The sequence below is a fragment of the Corylus avellana genome, chromosome ca1 (assembly GCF_901000735.1).
Source record: "Corylus avellana chromosome ca1, CavTom2PMs-1.0".
Taxonomy (NCBI): Eukaryota; Viridiplantae; Streptophyta; class Magnoliopsida; order Fagales; family Betulaceae; genus Corylus; species Corylus avellana.
The window spans coordinates 24,512,678-24,535,485 of record NC_081541.1 but is presented as its reverse complement, the minus strand read 5'-3'; the positions used below and the strand labels follow the sequence as shown (position 1 = coordinate 24,535,485).

Sequence of the window (22,808 nt, the reverse complement as noted above, 5' to 3'; positions counted from 1 at the left end):
TTACAATTTTGGTATCAGAGCAAAGGTTATAAGGTTCTGGCAGACTTTTCAAAAAAAAAAAAAAAAAAATTTGGGGGGTTAATGAGAAGCCACATTCCGGCCAAGTAGAGTGTGCATTGTTGTGTGGTCTCTAATAAATGATGCATGAGCATTTTTCTAATGGTTAATTTTTTGTTAAAAAAAAAAAAAAAAAAAAAATCATCTTAGTGTGATTAATTTGGAGGATTTTATTATTGTGATCATGTTAATGACGGAGATGAATTTTTATTTATAGATAGGTTGTGATCTATAGTATCTGCCTATTTGGATTTGCGGCAGTTTTCTAGAGTATCGATTGATAAGGGTATATTTTAAGGTGTCTCGAGGATTTAGAAAAGATTATTGATCATGATTTAAAAATCGTATGATGATTTTATAAGATTTAGGTTACGAGATGATTTGTGAAATTAATTTGGTGACAAAATGGTTTTATTGATTTAGGTTGTGAGACAAATGGTGTAAGTGACTTAGTAACGAATGGTCTTATGGATGTCGATTGTGAAATGATTCTTGAACTGAATTAATGATATAAGAGTTTATATGAGTTTTTGGTAATGGCTAAGGTTTGGTTGATGACAATAATGATACTATGATTGATGTTGTAATATATGGATTGATGAATAAGGATTACGTAGTGGCATGAAGTGAATGCCTAAGTATTGCAGGGATAAATGCAAATAAGGTATACCCTAGAATCTATAAGATATTTTGAGATATAAAGTTGTGGTTTAAGGATTTTGATATTTTCAAATGATTATGATGACTTTAAGGTACAATTCACGAAATCTTTGAGGTGATTCTTAGAATTTGAGGTGTTAGGTTTTCTGTAATTGAGGTAAATTATATTGAAGTGATGCTTAAAGTTTTGAGGATGAATTAGTGCTCCTAGGTTGTGGATAATATTTAAATTTTGAGGCATTAGTGGATATGAAATTATGAGAAATTTTAGTTACATGACAAAGCTTTTGATATAATTTTCTTTTACTAAGTAAAGATAATGGATTATTATTCTTGAGGTAAATTGAAGCATAAAGGTAAGAGTTGAAAGACAATATGATACAGTGATAAAATATAGTGACATGATCTAAATTTCTCTTATAAGATATATGTTCAATGATATTAAAGTATTTTAGAGGTTGATAACATGTGATGGTGCATACTTAGATGTTTTATTGAGTGATTAACTTGCTAAACAGATTGTTTGTTTAAAGGAAGTTATTATAATGACAGGATGATTATATAATGAATATTGAATGAGTACTAAATGATTACGAAAAGAAATGTTTGGAGAACAAGCTCCTTATAATATTACATACCAGTGTCCATAAAAAAAAAAGAAAAAAAAAAAGAAGGGAATTTGTTGCATAAAGAGACACGTGGTAATGATGAGCAGATGATTCCTCAGAGCTGCTCCAGGAAAATTATTTCTGCATAGAGAAAACCTAGTATGAGCAGAATCGTATATATTTATATAATTGAATTATCAAAGAGAATATTTATTTCTAATGAGGTACCTGACTAGAGCGTGTGCGGAGAGACTTGCAACACCCCTGAACATCGACCCGGAGTTTTTCGTGCTGTCGCTGGAGACGTTCGGTATTCTTCTCCATTTCTAGCATCTTTGGTCCCAAGTATTCTGCGTAAGATAACATCATCTTTTTTAGCTGAGTATTCTCCTGCTTCAAATCCACGTGTTTTCGTTTGTAGTATTTGAGCAGTCGCTGTAAGACCCCGATTTGGTTTCTTGAGACTTTCAGCTCAACATTTCTGGCACTCAAACGTTGTGCCATGTCAGAAACTGAAGCAGCACCTTGGATACTGAATGCCAATGAATTATTAATAGCATCAGTATCCGACCTATCAGCTAAGAACGTTTGATCCCGTGGAATTACGAAACCTTTGGCCACTGCTACAGCAGTAGAATCATGGAGCATGACAGAATCGTGAATAGTGATAGGACGATTGTCAAAGACAAAAGTTGGCTGCCATACGTTAGGATATGCAGCAGGTTCATTAGGGTGTGAAATAGGTACGACGGGATGAATAGCAGACACTTCAGGGGGAACAACAGGCACCTCCGGTTGCACGTCAGGCATAACAATGGGTTGTGCTGCAGGAGCAACATTCAAATCGAGGTTGTTAACGGATGATGATGATACTCCCATATTTAGGAGAGTAAGGAAAAATAGTTGAGAATACGAAGAAATTGGGAGAGATGAAGTACTGAGAAGAGACTAAGCGTTAGGAACTGAAGAAATTTTGTGAAGTTTCTGGAAGCAGCAGACGAGTGGCTTTAAAGGAATTTTTCACTTCAGGTGAAATAAACAGTAAACAACAAAGCGTTAGGCGACCTCGGGCCGCGATGGAAATTTTGTCAAAAGATCCCGTGGAAGTAGGATCTTGTCTCCTGTCATAAATTCGACTGAGCTCATTTTTCAAACCCACTGTTCAATCAACGACTTCAAATACCATGCGTGGGCAACTGAATGAATTGTCATGCCAACGCGCACCACGCGCTCGTTCATTACCAGAAATCTTTCCTATAAATTCACACCTCTTTCTCCATTGCAACGCATGCCTTCTGATCATACTCCTTCACCTGAAATCTTCTAATGACCTTCCATACAATGAAAGCTCGACTTTTCCTCCTAGTTGAGCGTATCCTCAAGAGAAAAATGCAGCCTCACGACTTGATTCACAAACCCAACTCCTTATACTCTCAGTAGTAAACCATTGAAGCAAGATTATCGTTGATCATGTCCTGAGGAAGCAAGATTATCCTTGATCATGCTTCTCAGGCTAAATATCTCTCTTTTCTTCTCAGTCTTCGTAAATGACAGAAGAGAGAGAGCATCCGATGTGGGTATTTTGAAAGTCTCACATACATGCCATGTCCTGAAATGCTTTTCAAATCTTCATTTCTAGAAAGCAACAGGACTATCTTTCTCTCTTTCTCTTCTTGACCTTGCAAGACCCAAGGGAGAGAAATTATAACATGAGTGTTTTGGGACATCCAGCTTGGAAACTTACCCATATCCTACTTTGCTTGCTTATCAATTTCATCTCTAGAACGCAGCAAGCACAATATGTATTAGTCAAGAATGGATGAGAATCTTACATTTGATGTAATCGTGTATTTCGTTTGAGTTGAAATCATAATTACGAGTTTCTATTGTTGAGTTATGATTTATCAAGTAAAGATGTAGTACTGAAAGATTTTCGCTGATTTTGTAGCATCAACACAAAATTTGGGATGAGAAAATAGAAACGGTTGTGTATTTAGAATGAATCGAATTATGATGTCACTTCTGAGGTATATTCATGTAATGATGTTTGAATGTTGGTGCTATTTACTTTTACAGGTTTATGATGGTGAGAAGTTAATAATTATTAGAGCATCATATTAAAATTTCGTATGCATGATTTGGAATACTGAGATACTAAAGAGAATATAGGCAGGAATGATTTTTACACCTTTTTGATAAAATTGATTAAATTAGATCGAGAAAATTATTGCAGGCTTGAAATGAGGACTATGATGTTTGGAGGTATGAACTATTGATTACATGATTTATTAATTTGATGTTTAAACCTTAACTGTAGACTATCGATGAATAACTCGATTGTTGTTATTGAGGTTGGAAAGAAACAATGGAAAAGATTTTGAGGTAAGATTTTAGTGTGAATTGATGAATGATTGCAGAAATTGAGACTTTAGACTGTGAATAAGATTTACTCATAGAAGAAGGAGATGGAATTTCAATATGATAAAAGAGAGTAAGCTTTGATGAAGGATTGAAAGGAATATCATCTGAATCCCTCAACTTGAAGATTGGACGATAATATTATAGGTTTTAATTTCGAGGACGAAATTCTAATAAGGAGGGAAGATTGTAGTGTCCCAGAATTTTCAAAGCTATTTAAATAGATTATTTTGATAATGATGTTATTTTAATATCCATTGTAGCTAAGGATTTTAATTCTTGGGAAATTTATGAGAGTGGTAATTAGAGAATGAAATAATAGGATAGTAAATGGTAGGTATAAGGATGGTAGAATAAGAAGGTAGAATAGTATAGGGTTGGTAGAATAGTATAGGGTTGGTAGAATAGTATAGGGTTGGTGAAATAGTATAGGGTTGGTGAAATAGTAAAATGAGGGTATAATTGTAAATTGACGGTAGAATAGTGTTTGATTTTCTCCTATAAATAGAGCTCTTCTCCTTCAGAATTTTCACCACTCATCTCCTCTCCCATCTCTTGCATATATTCTTCCTTCTTCCGCTTTTTACTCGGTCTTTCTTCTTTCTAAGAGTGTTTACTCAGAACAGAGAGAGAAAGGGCGAGACCAAGCGCTACAAGAAAGAAAGAACACAAGAGATAGCGGACTTTAGAAAGTAGTTTCAAAAGATATACTAGTGGTGTTAGTCATATTGGAGCAACTAGATTCCTTCATACCACTTTTAGCTTCAGTCTAGAGGTAAGTAAATTCACTACCCCTTCTAAAATTACTTCATGTCATGCTATTTATTCATTCTTTAGTAAATTGTAAATGATTATTTTATTTATGTATTATGAAGTTATGTTGCATGCATGAAGGATTTCTAAAAGAATTATCTAGAAAGTTTCTATTTATTTAAACGCTTTCTAAGTACAACAAGTTTATATTTGAAAAGGTTTTCAATTTGAGAAAAGAAAGTTGAGAAATGATGATGATTATAAGAAAGAAAAATGATGATAAACCCTCCTACATGTTGCCCTAAGATGCATCAAAAGAAGTACAAAGAAAAGTACAAGAGATGAGATAAATGTTTATGAAATGAGGGCACATGTATGGAGGAGAGTATTTTTGGCCCCAAGATAAGTAAAGATGAGAGTTCGGTACCGATACTCGGATGGAGGCGAAACCACTGAAGGAGGCTATGCCAGAAGGTGGTATTCCATCAACTAGACCGTTGAGTGCACCAAGAAAGAGTTAATTGACGGTCGGGCATGGCTGTGGCCACAGTTCAGTGCCATGGTCACAAGGACCCGCAACCCTCGTGCACAGGGGTAATAGTGTACATGGGCCTATTATGAGAAAATGATACTATATTTTCAACGATGATATGCTATGATGATTTACAAAGATTATTTATAATGATGCATTATGATGATGATTTATAAAGATGATTTACAACGATGATCTATTACTAGATGTAATAGTATGTATATGTTACGGGAGATGCAACCGTACATACAGATATTATTATGGCTAGAATTATATTTATTTGCGAAAATGATTTTCAAAACTGAGAACAAGGAGTAAAACTATTTATGGTTGTGGATTTTACTTGCTGGGCCCCCTTTGGGCTCATTCAGTTTTATTTCTTGTTTTCAGGTAGAAAGGATGCTGGAATAGGAGGCCGGAATGGGGTGGGAATAATTATTAATTTTCAAAGTCTTTTCATATAAGTTATTGTAATGATATGATATTCCGCAACTAAAGTTTAATGTTTTCTAATTTCGCTTGTAATAAAATCTCTTGAAAAAATGTTTTATGCATTTTTCGTATCTTTCAAAATCAAGTACTCTGATAGACCTTATAGATCTTTGCAAGAACTTTTGTTGTGAAAGAAGAAAAGTAGCAAACTCGGCCTTAACAAGCTGGGGATGTTACAAATTACTTACAGAAGGATAATGACATCCATTGGGCAAGAGAAAAAAAAAAAAAAAAATTATGTTTGGTTTGTTGTTATTATGGTTGCTAATGTTGTTGGTTGGCAGTATGGCAAGACTAAATGACTATTGTTTAATGTTGTACTTTCACTTATGTATTTGAATTATGTATATATACTATGTAATGGAATTATGTAATTTGATTTTGTAATTTGTCAATTTCTACACCATAGTGGCACTGGCATACACAATTGGTTTGCAATGTAGGTACCAAAATGAGTACATCCCCATGCAGAATAGGTATAACCAACTTCAGTACAATGACATGTCTCAACACTACTAATTATTTAATAAGCAAATCAACTGGTCAAAGAAAAATAAGTATACTCCATTTAATATCAATAAAGATTTACAACCTGTTGTTATAACTAAAGTAGGTATACATAAATTACATTCAACTTCTCAAAAACAAAGAAGTTCAGCCACTTTCTGTTCAACACATGAATATTGTCATATATAACCATATTGACCCAAAACATGCACCCACACAAAACATTATAACGCTTACTTCCCATAAAACCCTAAGGGTCATATACCACTAGAGTTACATATACAACTAAAGTGATTGTCATAAAATACATAACAAAACCATAAGGGTCATATTCTTTGAACCATACTAGATTAAAACGACGCTATGTTTTTAAAATTTTGTTTTTGGAAAATCATGGTTAACTAGTTTTCCTTTTTGTAAATACGTTCTTCGGATTTGATCTCTATCATTAATATTGTGAAATAGCTCTGATACCATGTTAAATATATTGGATAATATATTAGAAGCGGAAGAAAGAAAGAGAGAGAGAAGAGAGAGAGCGGAAGCATATAGGACTACATCTCTTCTATTATGATTGTTTTGATAATGAATACAAAAACCTCTATTTATAGAGAGGCAAGTAACCTAGTAGATTAAGGAAAGGTAAACCTAGTAGACTAATAATACCTTAGAAAGTAAATAACAAATAAATAACATTAACATAATATTCTTAACATCCCCCCTCAAACTCAATGTGTAAACTTGAGTTTGGGTAAAAGAATAGGGAAGGAAAAATTGTAAGTTGCCGAAAAAGCTGCTTGTGCCAAAAGAGTTGCCGAAGTAACGCTATAAAAGTTGCTAGAGACCGGTAGATTCTGCCTGAATTGAGCTATGCATTTAAGCTGGAGCTTGGTTCACTTGGTGGTAATTTGACTTGAAAACCATATACTAGTAATGAAGAAGTTTGCCTGATCGGCTAAGTTAAAGTCTGTCCCAAAAATTCTAACTAGTAGACCGTCTCGCCTAGTCGGCTGAGATAAGCAGGGTCGGTTGAAGAGGCTAATCATGCTTGAAACTCTTGGACCGTCTCGCCTTGTCGGCTAAGATAAACAGGGCCGGTTGAAAAGGCTAATCATGCCTGAAACCCTTGGACCGGTGAAAGGTCTGACCCAAAAAATTCTCACTAGTAATAGATCAATGGCCTAGGAGAGGCTGCAGTGACCGATAATGGCGGCATTTGACAAGGCATAAGTTGGCCGGTTGAAAAGGGCTTTTTTGGCCCGAAAATCCATGGACCTGAGGAAAGATTGGTCTGACCTGAGAGTGCCTACCGCAAGAAGAATGAACTGGATTGAACTACGCCAAAGAAAAGGCTATAGAACCGAATTGAACAAGCATGAATCAACTTGAACCGCATAAAACAAACGCCTGAATTTGGAGAATAATCTTGTTTTCTACCATATAGAGATGCCAAAAGCAAAAATAGACCACAAATTTGAAATCAGGACGAAAAATTGAGTAGAAAACACATGGTCAACTTTTTCAGTGGTCAAAGTCAAGGTCAATGGTCAACAATGGAAAAGTGAACCCTATCAAGGCGCTGACGTGGCTGATGTGTTGACATTGCAGTGGCTGATGACGTGGCAGGCAAGCTGATGTGGCACAAAGGGCTGACGTGGCACTCTGTGATGATGTGGCACTGGTGACGTGGCACTCAAGGATGACGTGTCGCTGATGACGTGGCACTCGGGGGATGACGTGGCTCTGCTGACATTGCACTTAGGGCTAACGTGGCCGTTGGAGCTTCTAGCACGTCTGGACACGCGCGATTGGAGGCGGCGCGTGGATCTCACGCGCAAATATATAAGTGGTGTGTGTAACACTCGATCTCAATTTTGGTTGCAGTTCTAGAGTCACGGGGAGCAGATCTATCGATCGGTGGCCTGAGAGAAGCAATCGGACCACCGTGGCGGCCGGTGGCAGAAAGGCAGTGGCGGAATTGCCGAACCTTTGGGCGGCGTGTGAGGGCGCGTGAGGCGGCTCTGTGACGGTTGGCTTTCGGGCTTTCAAGCGGTATAGTGATCCGCTGAAAACTTCGAGGAGAAGATAGAGAACCGTGAGGGACAGAGGGATGGATGCGCCGGATAACACTGGCGGCGCCGGAAAACGTCAAAGACGTTTATTGGAGGCCACAGAAAGATGGTTCTGATACCATGTTAAATAGCTCTGATACCATGTTAAATATATTTGATAATATATTAGAAGCGGAAGAAAGAAAGAGAGAAAGGAGAGAGAGAGCGGAAGCATATAGGACTACATCTCTTCTATTATGATTGTTTTGATAATGAATACAAAAGCCTCTATTTATAGAGAGGCAAGTAACCTAGTAGATTAAGGAAAGGTAAACCTAGTAGACTAATAATACCTAAGGAAGTAAATAACAAATAAATAACATTAACATAATATTCTTAACAAATATGATAATCATAAAAAATAAAAAAAAAATAAAAAATTCCTTAAGCAATGATCTATTGGCAGATTTACTAAATCTACTTCGACATGAGCACAATTAGAATTTAATTGGAGCTCAATAGAACTATATATTGTTGATTCTCCATATTCTCAAATAACTACAAACTATATTTCATACAATTATTCATAAACAATTAATTTAAATATAAAATAAAGAGACATTTTTATCATTTAATAACAAAATTGAAAAATCAATTAGTATAAAATTTTGATTACATACCTAAAACCTTTCGAGAAAGAGAAATTGTCAAAAAAAGAGGCGACTCTTTGTTCAATTGTACCCACTTTTTTTACTGTATTTGAATTGTTGATTGTCTTGAAGAAGAAGAAAATTGACTAATTATGAGGAGAAAGGGATTCAACAATTTGCCATTCAATTTTGAAAGTAATGAACGGCAAATTACTTTTACAATTACGTACTCACGCGTGTGATGTTAAATAATTTAGCCGTAACTTAACTTTTATGTTTCTTAAAATAAATGAATAAATTTTATGCATCACACTCATGGATCCGGCTTAGGTGTGGTAGTTAAAAACTACCGCACCATGCTGTTAAATCTCCCAACAGCTGGGATTAAACAAGAAAGAAAAAAAAAAAAAAACAAAGGCTGTGATTTCTTTCACAGAACCGTTCCCTTCTCTCACGCTTCTTCTCCTTCTTCCCTTCTCTCTCTAAACCCATTCTTCTTTTTCTTCCTTTCTCTTTCTTGTTTTTATTTTGTTTATTTTTTATGCCTAGGACGATAAATAGGGGAGTTTAATTGGTTATTTTCTTTTGGTTTGGGAGGAAGGAAGGTGTTGGTTTTCTTGAGAAGTTTGTGGCTTGATTTTTTTTTTTTTGTTTGTTGTGGCTTAAATTTTCTTGGGTTTTTTCTCTATTGACTGCCTAGGTTGGTGTTCTTGAAGATTTTGGTTGTTCTTAAATTGAACCCAGTTTTGAGGTCCAGTTTTTTCTCCACATTCAACATGTTCTTCATCATGAATTACAAGAACACCAACTCAGGCGGGTAGAGAGAGAAAGGAACAAGTTTAAGAGAGAAAGATGGGTTTTGAAGAGAAGAGGGAGAAGAAGGTTAGAGAAATTCGGTGAAAATACTCAGTTTGGTTAGAAATTGTCTTGATTAATTCTCGGATTAAACAAAAACAAGAAGAGAAAGGAAGAAGAAGAAGAATGGGTTTAGAGAGAGAAAGGAAGAAGAAGGAGAAGAAGCGTGAGAGAAGGGAACCGTTCCGTGAAATCACAGTCTTTGTTTTCTGTTTAATCCCAGCCGTTGGGAGATTTAACAGCATGGTGCGGTAGTTAAAAACTACCGCACCTAAGCCGGATTCCACACTCATAGTGCTTAGCTCTTAAGGTAATGCAAAGTAATATGCAATTTGGTATTACTAAAATGCACAGTAAACGAAACGTTTTGGTAAAAAACAAGACTCTTGAAGTACTCGTCTAGTTGTCTTCTTCATTGCGCAAGATCTGGATTTGAAAGTCTGAAACATCCATGAAACCAGAAATTGTGATGAAACCAAAGACGTCCATTACTAAATGCCAGTCCTAGAAATATTTTTCTTGTAAATCTGAGGGTGGGCAACTAGGGGCGGAGGAAAAATCCTACTAGAGATTTTTTTTTTTTTTTTTTTGGGGTTGAGGGGATTTGACCCCTCTCGAACCCCTCCCTCCACCCCTCTAATATATGTGTGTGTGTGTGTGTGGTGCTAATGGTCCATCATATAAATAGTTCGTGACAATATTTATTAGCCATGAATGTACTTAGAGTAATAATAAGAACATGTTTGAGAATACGTTAGAGAGTTTAAAAATTCTTTTATTATCTAAAAAGTTGTGCCAAATGAAAGCCGATATGTTTGGTAAAAAAAATTTAAAAGTACTTCCTTGATTTTTTTACTCTAAAGGCCTGTTTGGGTGTGCGTTTGAGGAGCTTAAAAGTGCGTTTAACACTCAAAAAATCCATTTGAAGAAAAAAGTATCAGTTTGGTAAAAAGAATTGAAAGTGATTTTAAGGGTAAAAAAGTGGTCAAAATACAATTTTGGCAGCTAAAAAGCGCTTTTTGACTTAAAAGTTCTATTTGTCAAACGCAATTTCAAACATGTTCTAAAAAATGGCTAAAACGCACTTTTGACAAAAGTTTAAAAATGAAGCTTTGTCAAAAAATATTTTTTGACTTAAAAGTTCTATTTTTCAAACATGGTCTAAAATATCACAAAAACATTATGCAAATCTCTCAATTTTTTTTTTTTTTTAAATTAATTAATTTTTTTTTTTTTTTTTTGAAATAAGGGCTAATCGAAAAACTACTAGACCTTGACAAGTCAACTTTGTAAAATATTTAGGGAATGTTTTTGTGGTATGTAATATTTATCGAATTCTAAAAAATTACAATCTCACTCCTCCTATTAGGGTTTGGGATTAAATTAGACTCTTAGTATGATGAAATGACCATTATACCTCTATAAACTTTATGAAATTACAAAAATTACCCTTTGATTACAATTATTATTATTATTATTTTAAAAAAAAGTGAAATAGACAAAAAAAAAAAAAAAAAGAAGGGAAAAATACATAGGTACTTTAGAAAATTCTCACCCTTTGTAAAGTTTTTATACATTAAAATAAGAATTTTTAAGCTTTGGAAAGAGAGTTTAAAAGTGATGAAAATTGAGAAAAATTAAATTAAGTTTCTCCTTAATTTTTAATATTGTCCACGTAAACCAGACTTGGCCTGCCACTGCTTACAAGGTTTTCACAAACTCAAGTGCAATGTGAGCTGTCCATTATATTATTATACATTACGCTTTTTATTCTATTTTGCTATCGTTACGCAACTAAATTACTAATCATTAAATCTGTCTTTGTTATTTATTTATTTTTAAAAAAATATAAGATTGATTGACAATAAGATATCAAAAAAGTATAATTCTCTATATGTAAACTAACCAATGGTTCATGTGAAAAGACACGAGTCCCACATAGTTCGAACAAGAAAAGGCTAGTCCTACACCAAAACAACTGGTCGTTGGTAAGAGGGGAAACACAGGCAGCTCGCTCAATTGATTTTTCTCTTTTTTCTAACATTGGTTATTGTCCCAAATGGAAAAAAAAATGTGAGAATATATTTTTATTTAGAGAAAGGTTAATATTTTTTTAATATTTGATTAATCTCATCTTCCATATCAATTATTAGATTTGTGAACTTATATAGACCTTACATAAATTAATGGTAAATTCCACAAATCTAGTTATTGATCTATTGAATTTATGAAATAATATGAGTCAAATATAAAAAATTTATTGCTATATAAAAATAAAAATAAAAAACCTTTGTTTCAAATCATGAAAAGTGCGGGCTTGGAGTTCAAAATTATGCACAATCCCATATTAGCATTCCTAGTAGCTATCCTAAAGCTGCTTTCCTTCCTTAGGGAGAATCTCAAAAAAATCACAAAAACTCACCTACAACAGCTTTCATATATCTTCCCTATACATTAGGATTTCTATAGTTGAACCCAATGCTTCCCTTCCCTATACATAGGGAAAATTAAAAAAAAAATCACAAAAACTCACCTACAACAGCTTTTCTATATCTTCCCTATATATTAGGATTGCTACAGTTGAACCCACATTGGGTTTAATTGTAGCAATCCATATGGTTTATTATAATTATAAAATGACATTCTCTCTCCTCTCATACTTTTCTATGCAAAATAAATGAATATAAAAACAAAACAAAAGTAAAACAAATAATATTTTAATATTATAGGGAACTATTAAAGGAGAGTAATGCTATAAATTTTATTAGAGTCTTCTTAAAGTCATCTCAAATATCATGTGGCTTTTAAAATTATCGTTGAATTTGAGATGTGATTTATTGATTTTTTATCTATTGATAATTTTAAAAGCCACCTCATATTTGAAATGACCCTAGGAGAACTCTAGAAAGACTTATACCATTACTCATAAAAAAAACTTATTGTGGAATGTATTTAAATAGAGAGGCAAAAAATAGTTTAGTTTTCCAAACTTAAAAAAAATGAAAAGAAAGTTGCTGCTAGACGACCAGGCTTACCTGCGATATACCAAACTACGGCATATCGGAAGGCTGTGATTTGAAGGTTGGGGTTTTTAACCCCAAAAGTCTAACGTGAAATAAAATAAAAAAGCCGTCAAAAAATTCCGTTAACCTTTTTATTTTTTTACCCAACCCAAACTGTATACTCTCTCTATTTTCTCACCATGCCCAGAACCGACGCTCCATCGGCTGTAGCCTGTAGTAGCTACCAGGGCTAAGGATCTTGGTGAAGGAGCCAGGATTGAACCTCTACCAGCCGCATATCTGCTTAAAGGTTGATTATTTTCTGCATTTATTTTCTCTGTTTTCTTTTTCTACCCAAAACTGACGAGGATTTGAGAGTTGGTATTGGATGAGAGTGATTTTCTTTTTTGGTTTTATTTACTGAACTCAACTACTTGATTGTTCACTATTCGGTGTTTTCTTTCTAATTTTAATTAGTTATTCAATTTTTTTTTTTTAAAAAGGAAAAACAATTATTCCGTTTCTACTACAGGCTACGGCCATTAATGTCTAATGAAGCGCCCGTTCTGGGCATGGTGAGAAAATAGAGAGAGAATACGGCTTGGGTTGGGTAAAACAAAATAAAAAGTTAACGGAATTTTTTGACGGCTTTTTTATTTTATTTCACCCACGTTAGCCTTTTGGGGTTAAAAAGTTAAAAACCCATCACAGCCTTCCCAACCTAATTTGTAGAATTAGGGCACGCACAATTTGTCGAATCTTGAAAAAAAAAATGCAAATCAGCGGAGGAAGAAGATTACAAGGAAAGCTTCGTCTTCGGGTGGAGGAGTGCTGTAAGCGCAGCTTCTCAACGGTGGAGGAAATCGTGGACGACCTCATCTCCAGCCACAGAGATTATAGCCAAATGAAGAAGAAGACTTTAACTATGAATGTCCAGAAGGCCTTGGCATCGTTCTCTCACCAGAGGGGGAGAGAGAGCAAGAGGAAGAAGAAGCAGCAGCAAGCGAAGCCCTCCTCTCCTTCAACACCGATACGAGGCCAAGAGGATTACGACGAAGAAGAAGAAGAGCATGTAGACGTTAGTCGGGGAGGCGCTTCTCGGAAGAAGAAGCGGAAGATAGCTGGTGGCGAGCATGATAAGTTGCAGCGAATAGAAGATTCACATGTTCGAAATTGGCGGAGGGGGAACAACCATCGAACGACGTCGGAGGAATCGGAATCGGGATCGGGTTCTGGTGATTCGGATTCGAGTTTTGACGGTGAAGATGGCGCGGCATCCACGTCGGAGGACGCGGTTTTCCGAGAGGAACTAGAGGCACCGAAGTTCGACGTGACGAAATCGGGTCTACTGGCGACCTACATGAATTTAAACAAGAAGCCCCAAAAAACGGCGCTGGAGCAGAATGTGGAAGTGGAGGTTGCTAGCGAGAAGCCCAAGAGGGTTGGATTGGTGGATGGGGGGACTGAGTTGTCGAAGGGGAGGAATGGTGGAGGTGGAGGTGGGGGGGGGTAGGGTGGCGGTGGGGGTGGGGGTGAGGTGGTGAAGGGGGATGAAGGGCCGAGGTTTAGGGATTTGGGAGGGATGGAGGGGTTGCTCGATGAGTTGAGGATGGAGGTGATCGTGCCGTTGTACCATCCACAGTTGCCGCGGTGGCTTGGGGTCCGCCCAATGGCCGGAATTTTGTTGCACGGCCCGCCCGGCTGCGGGAAAACCAAGCTCGCTCATGCCATCGCCAATGAGACCGGCGTTCCCTTCTACAAGATTTCGGCGACCGAGGTCGTTTCTGGTGTCTCAGGTATCTATTCCTCTCTCTATTTTTTTTTTTTTTAATCACAATTCTTTCGTTGTTATTTCAACTCTTTGAATTGTTTATCAGCTGGTATTGGTATTATAAGAAGATATGGTGATGAATGAAATTCTATTTGATGCAGAATTGCTTGGAATATCTACTTCTGATTGTCTGGAATTTAAAACTGTGTTTAAATCATTACTACTGGTTAAGTTTGGCGTGGCCATTGTCGGGTAGGCTTGAGCTGCTTGGCACTACTGAAGTAGTCCTCTTCCTCATTGTGTGCGCCTCTTCTCATTCGGATTTAGATTAGGGTCTGAGTCTCAGTGACTTTCTTGACACTTCTATTGCCAATTATTTTGAACCTTAGGGAATTGCTCGTCATTTAATCTAGGTTAACAGAAATAGTACATCAATATTTAGAGTTTATTATTCCCTCTTTCCAAAATGGTGATTGCTCCCAAATGTCAATCCCTATGGAATTATTTCTTACATTGTTTTTAAATCTCTTTTTACCTTTGGCTTAATCCTTTAATGGGGTAGCTGTTGTGCTTTTAAAAATTAGAAGTCGTCTATAATTATTTCATTTGATGAATATTTCAGGTGCATCAGAAGAAAATATTCGGGATCTCTTCTCTAAAGCATACAGGACTGCACCATCAATTGTATTCATTGATGAAATTGATGCAATTGCTTCTAAAAGAGAAAATCTACAACGAGAGATGGAGCGAAGAATTGTGACACAGTTGATGACTTGCATGGATGACTCTCAGAAACTTTTACATCCAGTGGATGCCAATTCAAATTCAGAAAGTTCTGACCAGACGCCTGGCTATGTTCTTGTAATTGGAGCTACCAATAGGCCTGATGCTGTTGACCCTGCTCTGAGGAGGCCTGGACGATTTGATCGTGAGATTGTCCTTGGTGTTCCAGATGAAAATGCGAGGGTTAAGATTCTTTCTGTGCTTACGCGCAATCTTAGACTGGAGGGTTCTTTTGATCTTTTCAGAATAGCCCGGTCTACTCCTGGTTTTGTTGGGGCTGATTTGGAAGCCCTTGCTAACAAGGCCGGTAACCTTGCCATGAAGAGAATTATTGATGAAAAAAAGTCTGATGTATCAAAGGATTCTATAAATGAGGAAGATACTGAAGATTGGTGGAGGCAACCGTGGTTGCCTGAAGAGATGGAAAAGCTTACCATCAAAATGGCTGATTTTGAGGTGTCCTTGTCTTCTTTCTATTTTCTTTTCTTTGTTTGTTATACACCCTGATTTATGCACATTCGCAGAGTAATTGATATTTGGCCCTGCTTGTCCATTATGGATCCTATCACTTCACTCTAATTTAAGGGCACAAACTGGAAAATGTGGATGTGGTAATGTAGATATCTTTTTTTCTTTTTAGTCATTTAGATTCGCTGTGATGGTGTATTTCTACCTTTTGGTGGTCAAGATTGGTGTACTTACAGTTTGGCTTATTTTGAAGGCTTTTGCATTCTAGAAAATGTCCTTAAAATTCTGCTTTGCTGGTTGATCCTTTTCTACTGATTTTCTTACATGATGATGACAATTGCTTTCATGTGGTGTTCTGCAGGAAGCAGTTAAAATGGTTCAACCTTCGTTAAGAAGAGAAGGATTCTCTTCCATTCCTAATGTAAAGTGGGTAGATGTTGGAGGGCTTGATTTCTTGAGAAAGGAGTTTGACCGTTATATTGTTAGGCGTATACAATTTCCAGAGGATTATGAGGTGTTTTTTTAATTATTGTCCCTTCTCTCATTTAACTCTCTCTCTCTCTCTCTCACCCTGTGGATTGTGTGCGTGCATGCAAATGGGGTGGTGTGAAAGAAAGACTTCATTGAAATTTGAAATAGAAACAAGTTGGTGTTGGAGGGATTGATTCCTTAAGAAAGGAGTTTGACCGTTATATAGTTAGGTGTATACAATTTCCAGAGGATTACGAGGTGTTTCTAGTGTGCGCGAACACATGTCGGTCTGTGCTTGTTTGCAAGAAAGACTTAATTAAAAGTTGAAATAGAAACAAGTATGAGGGCTCTTTGAAAGAAGTTATGTATGTATACATGGGTGTATGGATATATGTATCACTGACATAAAGATGAATTTATCTCCCTAGTTTGCTTCAACCAGTGCTGTTCCACTAAATTATGTTGACCAGGTCTCATTGGAAACTTTAAAGAGTTTTTGAGAATTAGCTGCTCAAGAGTTCAAGGGTAGGCAAGTAGCTCAGTTCTATTCCAGGAGTGTGCCACTTGCCCATCTAGACATTAGCAAATGAGTAGCTACATTGTGATTATGAAGTTTACTTTTGTCTTCTGGATTGGAATCTTAGTAGTAGTGTCAGAAAGAGTATTTCTTATTAGAAGGATTACTCACAAAGCCCATTCAAGCTGTTCATGATAAAGACCAAGTAGGATTTGTCCTGTTTCTTGGTTTGCTTCGCATGCAGCCTGCCCATGATGTCCTTATACCAATAGAAATAGAAATTTTCTTTAGATAATCAGGCCAAATAAGCTATTTTTGTTTCTCATGTCAAAGTTCCTTGGTGATGAACATTTTATGGTTGGAGATGGCTTAAGCTAATGCTGTGACTGACAACACTGAATAGAAAAAAAAGAATGGATTGGAATCTTAGTAGTAGTGTCAGAAAAAGTATTTCTTATTAGAAGGATTACTCACCAAGCCCATTCAAGTTGTTCATGATAAAGACCAGGTAGGATTTGTCCTGTTTCTTGGTTTGCTCCGCATGCAGCATGCCCATGATGTCCTTATACAAATAGAAATAGAAATTTCCTTTAGATAATCAGGCCAAATAAGCTATTTTTGTTTCTCATGTCAAAGTTCCTAGGTGATGAACATTTTATGGTTGGAGATGGCTTAAGCTAATGCTCTGACTGACAACACTGAATAGAAAAAAAAGGAATTTTAAGTTCAGGTCTTTCACCCTTACTATACACACAAATTAAAATGCATAACCGTATTGGATTACTTTATGAGTAAGGGAAGCTTTTTATTTTATTTTATTTTATTTATATATATATATATAAATGGCTGACTATGTGTCCTGAAATTATCTGCATTTTCAGGGATTTGGAGTGGACTTAGAGACAGGATTTTTGCTCTATGGGCCTCCAGGTTGTGGTAAAACATTGATTGCCAAGGCTGTGGCTAATGAGGCGGGGGCCAATTTTATTCACATCAAGGTCAGTCCCTTTGATTTTCCCTTTCGCTTCCGTTTGTGCATGTATGCTTGTTAATATTTTTATCACGATTTTTGTTTAGTGCATTGGTATCATGACCATCAAGTTGTGTTTTATAAATCAAAACAATAAGCAAATGTACTCCTAATTGTGTTTTTGCTCTATTTTTGAGTTCAACCATATGGTTGTGGATTTTGTTGATGGTTAGGGCCCTGAACTTTTGAATAAATATGTTGGAGAAAGCGAGATGGCAGTTCGAACATTATTCAGCCGTGCAAGGACATGTTCACCATGCATACTTTTCTTTGATGAGGTTTGTGGTTCTCTCTGCATGATAAATTTATTACTGTTGTTGTGCTGTTGTTATTGTTATATTATTGTCACCATGTTTTGGATGGGAAAGATATTCATAAATATTTTTTGAAGAAAATGTAGTTTTGGATGGTAAAGATGGAATGACTAGAATGTTGGGACTTTTTCTCCCTTTCAGGAATTACCGTGTAGTACTGTCATCATCTTTTTGTTCATGATTTGGGGTTTCTATTGGTCATAAATGGGAGAGCGTGTAACTTGTTGGCTATCAATGAAGCAGCGCTTAAATTTTTTAGAATATGACTTTTATTGATCTTTAAGAGTATTCAGGGCTTATTAAATTTTTTTTCCATGAATTGGTTGAAGGTTTCTTTTTCCCTGGAGGAGGAGAGAAGGGGGTTGGGTACATCTTGAGAGTTCCTGACAAAACAAATGGGGAACACAATATACTGGTTCAATAACATAGTTGAAAGATACTTTTTTCAATCTGTCTTATGTGTATGCTATGATTGTTGTGAGAGCAGTGAGATATGCATGTTTACAAAGATAGTGTAGGGAATAAATTGGAAAATAAATCAGTCCATGGAGCCATTTCCAGACATTGGCAAGTAGATGAATGTAACGCGTAATATACACCCTGCCCTGAAACTTGTACCTAGCTTCATTTAATATCTCCTTTTTGAAGAATGTGCATTCATTCCTGGAATACTGATTTAAACATTTGATGTTTTCCGTTTAAATGGAAAACATGATAATGAACAAATTTTTTTGCATATTCTACAGAGGAATTTTGATTATACCTTGAGAATCTCTCCGGTTAGTCTGATTCTCTATACTTTTCAGTAAGGTGGTTTTTCATTCATACATATGTGAATACATTTATACATACATAAATACCATATATATTATGTATTTATATAATCTATAGCTGACTACTAGCAATTGAGTAAGGTTTTGTAAAGTTTAGTTGGTTTAAATTTAATATCATCATTGAGGTTTCTTTTTACGTAATCTGTGGGAGAACTTAATCTTAAAAATATGCTGAACAGATGCTTTTATTCCGCTTTGTTGGAACCACTGATTGAAGCTTTTGCTAGTGTAGTACCTTATGGAATGGAACCAAGAGCAGTTTGTATGTTGGGGTTCAGGATAGATAGATATGTAGGGGTTAAATCTCCCCCTTGCTCTCAACATCGTCATTTGCCCTTTCGATAGCCACTGCACATTGATAGTGCCACATCACTTCTACCGTGCTCCTCTCCATATCTTTCTGTTTCATCTCTTATGCTCATTTTCCCCCACAATGGCACCCCATTGTGGATGATACCTCCTTAATTTATGATGCCATTGCCCTATCACCCTACTTCTCTCTCTCTCTCTCTCTCTCTCTCATCTACCTTGGATCTTTCACTCTCATCTGGCTGCCCACTTCCTTTTCCCAATCTGTTTTCCGTTTTCCTCATCTCTTTCTCATTTGCACCTCTCTCAAACCGACCTGTCAGTTTAATGGCTGCTTCAGTTCGGCATGCGTTTGGGATCTTTCAAACTGTCAATTTCTGCTCAGTGAAACAATCTTCCCCAAAACTGACTGATCTGACCCATGTACACCTCTAGTTTGTGCAAAGACTCCTATTATTTGTGTATTTATGCTAATCCCCTCAAAATTAATGTGTCTGTGAAAGTTAAAGTGGGATTAAGATGTTATGAATCCGCTTTGTTGTGTGCGTGTGAGAGAGAGAGAGAGAGAGAGAGAGAAATTCATCGACTTTCTTGCCTAATGGAATTCAAGAGTTAAAGTTGACTGACCACTAAGTAGTTCCTACAATTGGCGATTTATCTTCAGCAATTGAGCATTAGGTTTCTCTGCATAGGGAGGTTGAAGTTTCACTTTTACAACCATCTTTCTGAAGCAGAAAGTTCATAGTGCTCTTTTTATAGATTCTATAAAAATCAACTCATGGTTTCACCACAAGATAGCATCATATAAAAGCTTTGGGACAGTAACAGCCGTCAAAAGAGAAACGACAGCATCTGCCTCAGTTTGACAACTTTATAGAATGTCATTTATCTTTGTAAATGTATTAAGTAGACCTCGTACGATCTATTTTCTTTCATTTCTTTGTTCTTTAATCTGTTGTACATTATTGTTTAGTTTTAATTAATACAGATTTTGTTTGAAGTGAATACAATTCTGCATTCAGCAATGGGATAAGAAGCATATTAAATGGTCATGCAGATCTCTGTGTAGTGGCTGTCGAACAATTGCTTTTTTCTCCAGATTCGCTGTTTGCTAGCTTTTCTTTCATAATCATATTCATAAAATCCATGGATTAGATGAGTTGTAAGCTTGTGTGTAAAATAACAATGGGATCCTCAGAGGACAAGGCTTTCAATATAGGTGTCATGATGAGGGTGTCTATTTAAAGGAGTTACTGTGGTCATATTTTGCTACGCTTTACTGAGAATTTTGTTCTTTCCCCCTCATGATTTGTAGGTGGACGCTTTGACAACAAAGCGTGGTCAAGAAGGCGGATGGGTTATTGAGCGGCTACTGAACCAGGTTTAATAATCTCTGGAGATAGTCTGAACAAAGTCATGCTGCCCTATTAATTATGTTTTTCTGTTTAATGATCTACATCTGAATATTGATAGAATGAACCATTGCTTGCAACTGCAGTTACTTATAGAGTTAGACGGTGCAGAGCAGCGGCGGGGTGTTTTTGTAATTGGTGCAACAAATAGGTAAAGTTCTTTGTTTACTGTCTTCAATTTGTTCTTATGTTTACCACCGTGTTAATTCCTTCCCGTTGGCATCTCTTTTGGCAGACCAGAAATGATGGACCCTGCTGTCTTACGCCCTGGTAGGTTTGGTAAACTTCTTTATGTTCCTTTACCTAGTCCGGATGAGCGTGGACTGATTTTAAGAGCTCTTGGGAGGAAGAAGCCTATAGATGCCAGTGTGGATTTGAGTGCTATTGGGAAAATGGATGGCTGCGAGAATTTGAGTGGGGCTGATCTTGCTGCACTGGTTGGTCTATGCTGGATAGATTTGTTTTCATATGATGTTGAAGCTGATATTTCTCATTGCGTGTATGAGTGTTTTCTAAATTTCTACTAATGACAGATGAATGAAGCTGCCATGGTTGCTCTTGAAGAAAAACAGGCTTCAACTGAGTGCACTCTGGATGCGGCTCCTTCGACCATCAAGACAACACATTTTGTGCAAGCACTGGGTAAAATCTCTCCTTCTGTGTCAGATAAGGTATTATTCTTTCTGTGCTCACTCATGTCTTGTGCAATGATACCTGAGATGCTATATTAAATTAATTTCTTGTTTCAACTCCTTTTTAACACCTCTTCCATTTCGGGAGCAGCAAAACCGACACTACCAGAATCTATCGGAGCGTTTAAGGTCGGCATGAGATGAATCATTAGTTGATTTTCTCCTGAGCTGTGGCTGAGAGGGGTCGACAGTCAGTCGACTTGCGACCTAAATTATAGGAAAAAAATGCATGAAAAAAGAAGCAATTTTTTATGTCAAAAGTGAATAAGTAATTAAGCTGGTTTGATAGTAGTGTCAAAGAAGCTGCGTTCCCCACAATGGGGAAAGAAATTTTGTGGTGATGGGTCTTCGAAACTTGCTGAGAAATTGAGTTATTCCGAATCTTAGTAATGATGAAAGGTGATTCTTTTGTTTTGGTAGAGTAATGTTAGAAGTTTTTATTGTGTCATTGCAAGAGTGATGTGGCTTTTAAAATCATCATTGAGCTTGTAATTGATTGTTATTAGATTATGATCAAATGATAATTTTAAAAGTCATTTCATCTTTGGAGTGATATAAGAGGCAAAGAACTTTCTTCTAGAGTTACTCATTTTGGTGTTCTCCTTTTGGCTTTATATTTTTTGTATGCTTCTTTTTTAATAGGGATGAGTTGCGATACTAAAACCTAGTTAATATTTTATGTATAAAAATCTCGTGGATGGGATCTTCTGCTTAAGAAAGAAAGAGAAAATTCTGCTTATCCATAGACGAATGTATCGACGATATACTTATTGGTTGCTCTTTATTTTTTGTAAGGACATCAACTAAGAAATTGCAACATAGGTCTGACAATAAGCTCCAAAATGACCATAAATGTAGGTAAACAAAAATTAAAAGGGAATGAGTCAAATACATGATGTAGCCTTATTGATTCTTGGCATTAAGACCAAGAAGCTTAGCTACAAATTAAGGACAAGGTGTATCAAAAATAACAACCAAGATTGCAACAGCACACTTGAAGGAGCACCATGGTAGCAGAGAAGACACTAATGAAGATCGAATCAAAGCCCACGGAAGGAGATACCAGCATGGAGTCCAAAAAAACACCTCAAAACGATTTGCAACTAGATCGAGAGAGCACCATAGATAGTGGTAAGGGCAGCTAAAGCCATAAAACTATAGCAGGTACAGAGAAACTGAGGGAGAGATACAAAGGAAAAAACTAACAAAATTATAAGGAAAATTAAATATAGTAAAAGAAAAAGAAAAGAAATAAACCTACAAAACAGTAATGCGAACAGAGGACACGGAGGTTGGTTGGCGTGTCCAGGCCACTCGTCGGCACTTGATGACCACGCTTCGGTAGTGGCAATTGGGAGACAGGATAACGTCGTGGGAGATCAGCCGAAGGGGCAATATGCAACGAGGGGAAGGAACAAGGGTGTCATGCGCGGCGTGGGACACTCCACATGTCGGTGTGTGAACAACATGCATAAGCGAGTGAGATTTTCTCGCTAGCGCGAGCAAGCCACACTTGAGTGCATGAATGTCTAGTGGAGGAGCAGCTGGTGCTTGGTGAGGCAGATTGCGACGGGGAGTACAATGATGTTGTGCGTGAAAAGGTCGGTCTGACAGAGGGAGGCA

General features: G+C 36.5%; 1 protein-coding gene across 1 annotated transcript; it reads left to right on the top strand.

Moving 5' to 3' along the window:
* The first annotated feature begins 13,085 nt into the window (after nt 1-13,085).
* Nucleotides 13,086-21,774, top strand: LOC132191810 (cell division control protein 48 homolog C). Its single transcript, XM_059606917.1, is given in 10 exon segments — nt 13,086-14,381; nt 14,979-15,595; nt 15,969-16,121; nt 17,477-17,593; nt 17,799-17,903; nt 20,397-20,462; nt 20,580-20,644; nt 20,729-20,930; nt 21,027-21,164; nt 21,277-21,774. Coding segments are annotated over 10 exon segments (2,535 nt in total). The 5' UTR covers nt 13,086-13,357; the 3' UTR covers nt 21,325-21,774.
* Nucleotides 21,775-22,808: the final 1,034 nt, after the last annotated feature.